This window comes from Nerophis ophidion, linkage group LG06 (genome assembly GCF_033978795.1).
Source record: "Nerophis ophidion isolate RoL-2023_Sa linkage group LG06, RoL_Noph_v1.0, whole genome shotgun sequence".
Classification (NCBI taxonomy): Eukaryota; Metazoa; Chordata; class Actinopteri; order Syngnathiformes; family Syngnathidae; genus Nerophis; species Nerophis ophidion.
The window spans coordinates 17,797,782-17,809,907 of record NC_084616.1 but is presented as its reverse complement, the minus strand read 5'-3'; the positions used below and the strand labels follow the sequence as shown (position 1 = coordinate 17,809,907).

Sequence of the window (12,126 nt, the reverse complement as noted above, 5' to 3'; positions counted from 1 at the left end):
ACTGAGCCGCTTGTCTTCTTCTTCTTCTCTCCACGGGCCTTTGCGGTCTGCTCAGCGTCGCCTCCACCCTTCAGACTTACAGTGTCGCTGCGGAGGAATGTTGAGTGTCTCTGGTCGCCTCCCAGAAGATTAGGCCGCCCGCGCTGGCCTCATTCCTTTCCAAGTATGCCCCCTGAGAGTGTTTATCTGAGCGGGGCGATTGTGACGGATTGTCCGCATGACACACAGACACACATTTGCGAGGTGTGGGGCGGGACCAGGAGCCGCTATAAAGGTTGTCCAGCTGGACAGTCCCCACTTCCTGTGTCAGCGTCAGCAGGCTCCAGAGTCATCATGAACGACATCTACAAAGCTGCGGTACGTCTTTTCAATTCCTAACTTTTCGCTGCCAACTTTTTCATGCTGTAGATGACCTTGGCAATCAGCATTGACCAAGTCCATGACAGGTTGGCCCACTCTGGAACCTTTGCATCCACGCTGTAGATGTCTGTGTGCGGAACCTTGGCAATCAGCATTGACGAAGTTGGTCTGCCCTGGAATCTTTGCATCCACGCTGTAGATGTCTGTATCCAGTACATTGGCAATCAGCATTGACGAAGTTGGTCTGCCCTGGAACCTTTGCATCCATGCTGTAGATGTCAGTGTCCTTAACCTTGGCAATCAGCATTGACGAAGTTGGTCTGCCCTGGAATCTTTGCATCCACGCTGTAGATATCTGTGTCCGGAACCTTGGCAATCAGCATTGACGAAGTTGGTCTGCCCTGGAATCTTTGCATCCACGCTGTAGATGTCTGTATCCAGTACATTGGCAATCAGCATTGACAAGGTTGGCCCGCTCTGGAACCTTTGCATTCACGCTGTAGATATCTGTGTCCAGAACTTTGGCAATCAGCATTGACGAGTTTGGCCCTCTATGGAACGTTTGCATCCACGCTGTAGATGTCAGTGTACGGAACCTTGGCAATCAGCATTGACGAAGTTGGTCTGCCCTGGAATCTTTGTATCCACGCTGTAGATATCTGTGTCCGGAACCTTGGCAATCAGCATTGACGAAGTTGGTCTGCCCTGGAATCTTTGCATCCACGCTGTAGATGTCTGTATCCAGTACATTGGCAATCAGCATTGACGAAGTTGGTCTGCCCTGGAACCTTTGCATCCATGCTGTAGATGTCAGTGTACAGAACTTTGGCAATCAGCATTGACGAAGTTGGTCTGCCCTGGAATCTTTGTAACCACGCTGTAGATATCTGTGTCCGGAACCTTGGCAATCAGCATTGACAAGGTTGGCCCGCTCTGGAACCTTTGCATTCACGCTGTAGATATCTGTGTCCAGAACTTTGGCAATCAGCATTGAGGAGTTTGGCCCTCTCTGGAACGTTTGCATCCACGCTGTAGATGTCAGTGTACGGAACCTTGGCAATCAGCATTGACGAAGTTGGTCTGCCCTGGAATCTTTGTATCCACGCTGTAGATATCTGTGTCCGGAACCTTGGCAATCAGCATTGACAAGGTTGGCCCGCTCTGGAACCTTTGCATTCACGCTGTAGATATCTGTGTCCAGAACTTTGGCAATCAGCATTGACGAGTTTGGCCCTCTCTGGAACGTTTGCATCCACGCTGTAGATGTCAGTGTACGGAACCTAGGCAATCAGCATTGACAAGGTTGGCCCTCTCTGGAACCTATGCATTCACGCTGTAGATGTCTGTGTCTGGAACCTTGGCAATCAGCACTGACAAGTTTGGCCCTCTCTGGAACGTTTGCATCCACGCTGTAGATGTCAGTGTACGGAACCTTGGCAATCAGCATTGACAAGGTTGGCCCTCTCTGGAACCTTTGCATTCACGCTGTAGATGTCTGTGTCCGGAACATTGGCAATCAGCATTGACAAGGTTGGCCCTCTCTGGAACCTTTGCATCCATGCTGGAGATGTCTGGGTCCGGAACGTTGGCAATCAGCATTGACAGGGTTGGCCCTCTCTGGAACCTTTGCATCCACGATGTAGATGTCTGTGTCTGGAACCTTGGCAATCAGCATTGACGGGGTTGTCCCTCTCTGGAACCTTTGCATCCACGCTGTAGATGTCTGTGTCCGCAACCTCGGCAATCAGCATTGATGAGGTTGGCCCGCTCTGGAACTTTGCAGCCTCACATGTGCTAATTTGGGCTGCTTGCCCGTGGTCCTCTGGTGCCAGAGAGGGGCTTCAGGTTTAGATAAGCCCCCTCCCAACACCCACAGGGAGGAATTCCAGCATTATCTCTGAGCTGTGAGTCGGCCTCTTCTGGAGCGACAGCCGCCGGGCTTGTCCTCCCGCATCCCAGAGGGGAAGTGCACACAGGAATGTTTATTCCACGTGTTGATGTTCTTCAACATACATCATCCCTTGGAGATTGACTCCATTCTTACATGTCATTCTTCCATAAGCAGCTGTCGCTAGCTTTGCAGGATTACTCTTCTATTGTCAGCTCAGAACGCTTCCTCATCGTCCTCTCCACCAATCAAATCTCTTTCAAATCACCGCAAACTATTTGCCACTTGCCAAGATTTAACATTTTATTCTACAACTGTCCCTAGTTTTACGAGTTATTTACTTATTTTTAGACATTGACTTTACATTGTAATCTTATTTTAGCATCATCATATTGTAGAGTCAACGGAGGAATAAACTATTCAAATGAGATATGTTTCTTACATCTTCTTCTTCTTTCTCATGAGACAGCTAGGCAATAATCTAAAATCACTGTGTGTCAGGGTTCAGATTATCGAGGTCCAGGTCATTAGGTGGTGAAAGGTGGGGCACTCGTGGATGATGTGGGGGGCGGGCTGTTCCTTGGCTGCGCATGGGCAGGCTGTGGATGGGCGCAGACCCCAGCGGTGCATGTTGGCGTTGAATCGCCCAACACCCGTCCGTATCCGGTTTAGTGTTGATTAGTTCTTGCGAGGAATGTGGTAGGGTTGTATTTGGCTTGACTGAAAGTTGAGGGGTCGGGGAATCGTCTGCCAGCTGATTCTCCATGTTTCAAGTGTGTTGGATTTGCGTCGACCGAGAGTTGATGGGTGGCGGGAGAACGAGCGCTGGAAGGGTTAGTGTTGGCGACCAAGGTTTTGGGAATTTGTGCAGGAGATGGGTTGGATCCTGTGAGGCCTTACTCACAAGTCTTTTTGTGTGATATTCCCTGCGTAGGGCGGCTGGTGCGATGCCAGATAGTACCGAGAGGAACTCCGTTGGGGTGGGTTTCAGGCAGCCGGTGACAATCCTCATGGTCTCGTTTAGGGTGATCTTGTTTAAAGACTCAACCAGACATGGAAGAGATGGATCCTTGATCTTCTTTTCACCACTGTCTCAGTGGAGGCTCCTCTTGGTTTTTCAGACCGCTTGGTTGTTAGCACCGCAGCAAATGACACACCTCCAACTGTAAGCCCTCTATGATAAAGTGGACTGGGAAGGTATTCGCTCATACTTTTCTCAAGCACATTGGTTGCCCCTTACCAGAGACCAAGAAGCCAACACTGGATGGTCCTGCGTCAAAGCGATGCCGTGGACGTGTTCAAACCCACAAGATTAACAGTGCTTCGTTGTTCTTCATTCAATGCAGTACAAGCCAAACAAAAATCTTACAAGTACTGGCAGAAGAACCGCACAGGAGAGTCATGGATCCACCAGATGAACACAAAAGCTGAACGCCAGCGTCCTGTACGCCGATGTCGTCCCCTTGAAGAATAACTCATATATTTACATAGTAAGCAGTGGTGGAAAATTGTAAGGAGTGTGGCGGACAACAATAAATCCTGAATCTGAACACAGATGAGGGCCAAGCACAACTTGGATCGAGAGAAAACGCAGAGCGTCTGAACACGGCGTGGCGCAACCCGAGGGTCCCTGGTTCAATTCCCACCTTGTACCAACCTCGTCACGGCCGTTGTGTCCTGAGCAAAACACTTCACCCTTGCTCCTGATGGGTGCTGGTTGGCGCCTTGCATGGCAGCTCCCTCCATCAGTGTGTGAATGTGTGTGTGAATGGGTAAATGTGGAAGTAGTGTCAAAGCGCTTTGAGTACCTTGAAGGTAGAAAAGCGCTATACAAGTACAACCCATTTATCATTTTATTTAACAATTATTTGGTTAAGTACTCCAGTCTTGAGGACTAACCCCTCCACCATCACTGCAACCTAAGACATCACAGTTAACATCTTCCCACAAGTTCTGGCCAAAGATGTCATCAAGAACCTTCGCAACCTTGATACATCAAAAGCAAGTGCCGCATTTCAGCCACAGTCTTGAAGAACTATTCTTTCCAAACGTTTCAACAGATCTAACAGCAACACAATACCAACAAAACGAAAAAGGGCTCGGGTTCCTAAGAAGTGCTTAAGAAGGGAAACAAGACCCATCAAACAACCAATGATCTCGTCTCACATCTCAACAGCGACTTTTATCTTTTTGTTGAAGATTCCACCCTTCATGCAGGCATCCCAAGTCCTGCAGTCTGTACAAAAAGCTCGCACCAGGACCTACATCCTGTTGGGAAGTGGGCCTCTGACTGGTGTATTACTTCAGCACCAGCAAGATGGAGGTAATGATCACAGAACAAGGCGCATCCCCCGCTCTACTTCATGGACAACCATCTTAAGCCTGCAAAGAGTGTCACCAAAACTCGTATCAGGGCAAGGAAGACTGTCAAGAGACTGAATGTACTAAGCCATCTTGGGATCTTCTCCCTTTAAGGCCTGAGTTGCCATCTAGAAGGCCTACATAAGACCTCTTGTGGAATATCCTTCACTAAATTGGAGTGGAGCAGGTACCACCGCACTCAGTCTTCTCAGCAGACTTCAGAGAAAAGTACTTTGTCTCTTGCGTATTGAAGACCCAATCAAAGGATGTCTCTGCAATCAATCAAAGTTGACTTCTATAGTCCTTAATCACAAATGTCTCAAAGGGCTGCACAAGCCACAACCACACCCTTGGCTCAGATCCCACATCAGTGCAAGAAAAAACTCAACCAATGGCAACAACGAGGAACCCTGGAAGGGACGGCAAAAGTGGGGACCTCCCCCTGAAAGGGACCACAGATGTGGGGACCGCCCCCTACACATGACCTTCCAAGAAGTGAATTATTAGAAAGAGGTTATTTGTAAACATTTGTTAAGTGGATTTTTGAGCTTGTGTGTTGCAAAATGAAAATGAAAAGGCTACATGATGCGTTTTGTTGCTGGCAGGTGGAGCAGCTGACAGACGAACAGAAAAATGGTAAACAAAGCGAAGTCTTGAACATGGAGGTGGTCTATTCCACTTTGTGCTGACCTGAGCTCGGTCGCCCTCGCAGAGTTCAAGGCCGCCTTCGACATCTTCGTTCAGGATGCGGAGGACGGCTGCATCAGCACCAAGGAGCTGGGGAAGGTGATGAGGATGCTGGGCCAGAACCCCACACCTGAGGAGCTGCAGGAGATGATCGATGAGGTGGATGAAGATGGTAACCACCGCATCTTTCTTGCCTTCATAGTACAGTATATTATATATACTTGTACAGACTATTACATATTATATATACTTGTACACTATAGCATATATACTTGTACCGTATAGTATATATACCTGTACAGTATATTATACATTATATATACTTGTATAGTATGTTATATATACTTGTACAGTATTATATATACTATATACACTTGTACAGTATATTTATATATATATATATATATATATATATATATATATATTATACACTTGTAAAGTATACTATATATGTACAGTATATTATACATACTTGTACAGTATAGTATATATATTGTATATACTTGTACAGAATAGTACATACTATATATACGTGTACAGCATATCAAAACACAAAGACACAACACAAAGACACAAACACAAACACACAATGACACATAGACATTCACACACAGAGACACAAACATACTAACACACAAAAACACAAAGACACAAACACACGAAGACACAAACGCACAAAGACACAAACAAACAAAGACACAAACACACAAAGATAAAAAGAAACAATCGCACGAAGAAACAAACACACAAAGACACAAACACAGACACAAAGACAAAAATACACACACACTCACATAGACACAAACACACAAAGACACACACACACACACACACACACACACACACGAACACAAGAAGACACAAACACACAAAGACACAAACATACTAAGATAAAGAGACACAAACGCACGAAGACACAAACACACAAAGACATCAAAAACACAAACACAGACACAAACACACAAAGATAAAAATACACACACACACACAAAGACACAAACACACAAAGACACAGACACACGCACACACAAACACAAGAAGACATAAACACACAAAAACACAAACACACAAAGACACAAATACAGAAACACACAAATACACGAATGCACAAAAACACAAATTAACAAACACACAAAGACACAAACATATAAAGACAAAAACACACAAAGACAAGGACACACAAACACACAAACACAAAAATACACACACACAAAGACACAAACACAAGAAGACACAAACACACAAAAACACCAACACACAAAGACACAAAATCCCAAATACACAACACACAAGGTCACAAACACACAAATACACAAAAACACGAACACACTAAGACACACACACAAACAAACACACAAATACAGAAACACATATATCCACAAAAACACAAATGCACAAAAACACCAACACACGAACACACAAATACACCAACACACAAAGACAAAAACACATAGACACAAACACACAAAGTCACAAACACACCAACACACAAAGACACTAAGACACGCACAAACAAACACACAAATATACAAACACACAGACACAAACACACAAAGACACACATTCACAAAAACACCAAGATACAAACACACAAATACACAAACACACAAATACATGAAAACACAAATACACAAAGATACAAACACACAAAGAAACAAACACACAAATACATAAAAACACAAACACACAAAGACACAAACACACAAAGATGCAAATACACAAACAGAGACACAAACACACAAAGACAAAAACACACACACACAAAGACAAAAACACACAAAGACAAAAACACATAGACACAAACACACAGAGACATAAAAACACAAAGACACAAATACACAAGGACGCACAAAGACACACAGACAGGCCACAACAGGTAAGTTGTAGAAGAGGAGCTGCAAGAAGGTGCAGTGCTGAGAGCTGCTGAGATGTGTGCTGCGTGCAGGAAGTGGCACGGTGGACTTTGATGAGTTCCTGGTGATGATGGTGAGGTGCATGAAGGACGACAGCAAGGGGAAGTCCGAGGAGGAGCTGGCAGAACTCTTCCGCATGTTTGACAAGTGAGTTAGAAAAGTGCTTCTACTCAATCCCTGACGTTCAGTGGAACATTCTCACAATTGAATGCAACATGAAGGAGTGAAATGATGCTCCTCCATAGTCCATAGTCCATAGTCCATAGTCCATAATCCATAGTCCATAGTCCATAGTCCGTAGTCCATAAGCAATACCATTTATATGGGCGCCATGAGTCATGTGACCAGCGTTGTGCGGGTGTGCCCGCAGGAACGCGGACGGTTACATCGACCTGGACGAGCTAAAGAGCATGCTGGAGTCCACGGGAGAAGACATCACCGAAGACGACATCGAGGAGCTGATGAAGGACGGGGACAGAAACAACGACGGCAAGATCGACTACGACGGTGAGAACATCAAACATGATCACTTGATCGTTAGCCCTGATTCTCATGGTGAGCATTTCCATGTCTTGCTGCATTTGCAGAGTTCTTGGAGTTCATGAAAGGCGTGGAGTAATCCTCAACACCAAACCTTATCCTTGTCTCCCCCGTCACATGACTCGAAGCTGATTTGAGTAATCCTGAACACCACACCTTATCCTGGTGTCCCTCCGTCACATGACTGGAAGCTGACTTGAGTAATCCTGAACACTAAACCTTATCCTTGTCTCCCTCCATCACATGGCTGGAAACTCACTTGAGTACTCCTGAACACCACATCTAATCCTGGTCTCTCTCCGTCACATGACTGGAAGCTGACTTGAGTAATCCTCAACAGCAAACCTTATCCTGGTCTCTATCCGTCACATGACTGGAAGCTGACTTAACTAATCCTAAACACCAAACCTTATCCTTCTCTCCCCCGTCACATGACTGGAAACTGACTTGAGCAATCCTCAACGCCAAACCTTATCCTTGTCTTCCTCCGTCACATGACTGGAAGCTGATTTGAGTAATCTTGAATGTCAAACCTTGTCCTGGTCTTCCTCCGTCACATGTTTGGAAGTTGACTTGAGTAATCCTGAACACCAAACCTTATCCATGTCTCCGTCCGTCACGTGACTGTAAAATGACTTGAGTAATCATGAACACCAAACCTTATCCTTGCCTCCGTCCGTCACATGACTGGAAGCTGACTTGAGTGATCCTGAACACCACACCTTATCCTGGTCTCCCTCTGTCACATGACTGGAAGCTAACTTGAGTAATCCTGAACACCAAACCTCATCCTTGTCTCCCTCCGTCACATGGCCGAAAGCTGATTTGACTAATCCAGAACTCCACACCTTATCCTGGTCTCCCTCCATCACATGATTGAAAGCTGACTTGAGTAATCCTGAACAACACACCTTATCCTGGTCTCCCTCTGTCACATGACTGGAAGCTAACTTTAGTAATCCTGAACACCAAACCTTATCTTTGTCTCCCTCCGTTACATGGCCAAAAGCTGATTTGAGTAATCCAGAACTCCACACTTTATCCTGGTCTCCCTCCATCACATGATTGGAAGCTGACTTGAGTAATCCTGAACGCCACACCTTATCCTGGTCTCCCTCTGTCACATGACTGGAAGTTAACTTTAGTAATCCTGAACACCAAACCTTATCTTTGTCTCCCTCCGTTACATGGCCAAAATCTGATTTGAGTAATCCTGAACGCCACACCTTATCCTGGTCTCCCTCCGTCACATGACCGGAAGCTAATTTGAGTAATCCTAAACACCAAACCTTATCCTTGTCTCCCTCCGTCACATGACTGGTAGATGACTTGCATAATCCTGAACACCACACCTAATCCTAGTCTCCCTCTGTCACATGACCTGGTTGAAGCTGAGAAGGACTCTGCAAGAATGAAGGACTCTGTAAAAACTGTTTCTGATCCGTGGTTCTTTCCTGCATTGTTGGAAATACAAAATGATGAAAGTCAATCTTCAACTTTGTTCTCCTTTGGAGCTTCAACTTCTAGAATCTTCACCAACAAGTTGTTGATTTTTATGTTGTTGTTGTTGATGTTATTATTGTGTATGTTGTTATTGTTGATGATGTTATTGTTGCTGTTGATGTTATTGTCGATGTTTATTGTTGTAATTAAGGTTGATGTTGTTGATTATGTTGTTGTTGTCGCTGTTGTTGTTAATCTTGTTGTTGATGTTAATGTTATTGTTGATGTCAATTTTGCTGTAGATGTCGATGTTGTTGATGTTATTGATGTTGTTGATGTCAATGTTGTTGACGGCGATGTTTTTGTTGACGTTATTGTTGTTCTTAATGTTGCCGTTGATGTCGATGTTGCTGATGTCGATGTTGCTGAAGTCGATGTTGTAATTGTGGATGTTGTGATTATGTTATTGTTATCACTGTTGTTGTTAACCTTGGTGTTGATGTTAATGTTATTGTTGGTGTCAATTTTGCTGTAGATGTCAATGTTATTGATGTAGATGTTGTTGTTCATTTTATTGATGTTGTTGATGTTGATAATGTTGCTGTTGATGTCAATTTTTCTGTGGAATGTTGATGTTGTTGTTGATATTATTGATGTCGTTGATGTCAATGTTGTTGATGTTGATAATGTTGTTGATGTCGATTTTTTTGTTGACGTTATTGTTGATGTCAGTCTTGCTGTTGATGTCGATGTTGCTGAAGTCAATGTTGTAATTGTGGATGTTGTTGATTATTTTATTGTTGTCACTGTTGTTATTAATCTTGTTGTTGATGTTAATGTTATTGTTGATGTCAATTTTGCTGTAGATGTCAATGTTGTTGTTGTCATTGATGTTGTTAATGTTAATGTTGTTGATTTTAATGTTATTGTTGGTGTCAATTTTGCTGTAGATGTTGTTGATGTTATTGATGTCAATGTTGTTGATATTGATAACGTTGTTGATGTCGATGTTTTTGTTGACATAATTGTCGATGTCAATGTTGCTGTTGATGTCGATGTAATTGCTGATGTCGATGTTGTAATTGTTGAGGTTGTTGATTGTTATTGTTGTCAATCTTGTTGTTGATGTTAATGTTATTGTTGATGTCAATTTTGCTGTAGATGTTGATGTTGTTGATATTGTTGATGTCAATGTTGTTGATGTTGATAATGTTGTTGATGTCGATGTTTTTGTTATTGTTGATGTCAATGTTGCTGTTGATGTTGATGTCAATGTTGTTGATGTTGATAATGTTGTTGATGTCAATGTTTTTGTTATTGTTGATGTCAATGTTGCTGTTGTTGTTGTTAATGTCGATTATAATGTTGTTAATGTCGATGTTGTTGTTGATGTTATTGGTGTCAATGTTGTTGTTGATGTTTTTATTGTTGATGCTGATGTTGTTGTTGTGGTGGTGGTTATTGTTTTGTTGTCGACAAAGCACAATCAGCCCTAAATCAAACCTGTGTCATTGATGTTGTTTTGATTTTTACAAACATTTTGGGATGTTTGATAAACACTCAGGACTTTTTCTTCTCATAAAAGATGCGCGTGTGCTCAGATTGTCTTCTCAAGAAATAAACACTTTTTTGGAGTAGTTAATATTCGTATTAATTATTGAAACAGTTCTTATTTTCATTAATTGTATTAACAGTTATTAATTGTATTGATTGTCAAAACAGTTTTACTTTACTTCATTGTTTAGAGTTATTAATTTTCATAAATTTTTCAAATAGTTATTATTTTCATAATTATCTGAGTAGTTATTTCTCATGTAGCTTGACTAATAATAGAGGTGAAGGTACACAATATTAATAACAATTGTATTATTAGGTACATAATATTAATAAAATATTATTATTAGGCACATAATATTAATAATAATATTGATATTTGGTACATAACATTAATAACAACATTTTATTAGATACATAATATTAATAACAATATAATTATTAGGTACTTAATATCAATAAAATCGTATTATTATTTACACAAGATTAGTAATACAATTGATATTAGGTACATAATTTTAATAACAATATTATTAATAAGTACATACTGTTAATAATATTGTTATTAGGTACATCATATTAATAACAACAGTGATAATAGGTACATAATATTAATACAATATTATTAGTAAGTACGCAATACTACTAATAATAATGATATTAGGTACATCATATTAATATGTACATAATATGAATAATAAAATTATTAGGTACATAATATTAATAACAATAATGATATTAGGGACATAATATTATATCAATATTATTATTACGTACCTAATATTAATAACAATATTATTATCAGGTACATAATACAAACATATTAGTTGTAAGTATATAATATTAATAAGAATATTATTATTAGGTACTTTATATTATGTTTAATATTACTATCTGGTATTGTATGTAAATACGAATTTTTGGTACATACTACTATTAATGATATTAATAATATTATTATTAGGCACATAATATTAATGATAGTATTCATATTAGGTATATAATATTATTGGCAACATTATTAGGTACATAATATTAATAACAATTTTATTTTAGGTACACCATATTGATAATGATATCAATATTTGGTACATATTAGTAGTAGGTTCATAATATTGTTAGCAATATTTTTATTCGGTACATAATATTAAAAGGAATACACAAATTTGGTACATAATATTAATAACAATACTAGTATTAGGTACATAATATTAATAACAAAATTATTATTAGGTACATAATATAATTAATACGATTAATATTCAGTACATAATATTAGTAAAACTATTAATATTAGGTACATCATATAATAACAATATCATTATTAAGTTTTTGGATTGGTTGATTGAAACTTTTATTAGTAGACTGCACAGTACAGTA

At 41.0% G+C, this 12,126-nt stretch overlaps 1 protein-coding gene across 1 annotated transcript; it reads left to right on the top strand.

The window, feature by feature from the left end:
* Positions 1-228: 228 nt before the first annotated feature.
* Positions 229-10,834, top strand: tnnc1a (troponin C type 1a (slow)). Its single transcript, XM_061902893.1, has 6 exons — positions 229-357; positions 5,215-5,245; positions 5,322-5,468; positions 7,242-7,356; positions 7,580-7,716; positions 7,797-10,834. Exons 1-6 carry the CDS (start codon positions 334-336, stop codon positions 7,826-7,828), a joined length of 486 nt encoding a protein of 161 aa, XP_061758877.1. The 5' UTR covers positions 229-333; the 3' UTR covers positions 7,829-10,834.
* Positions 10,835-12,126: the final 1,292 nt, after the last annotated feature.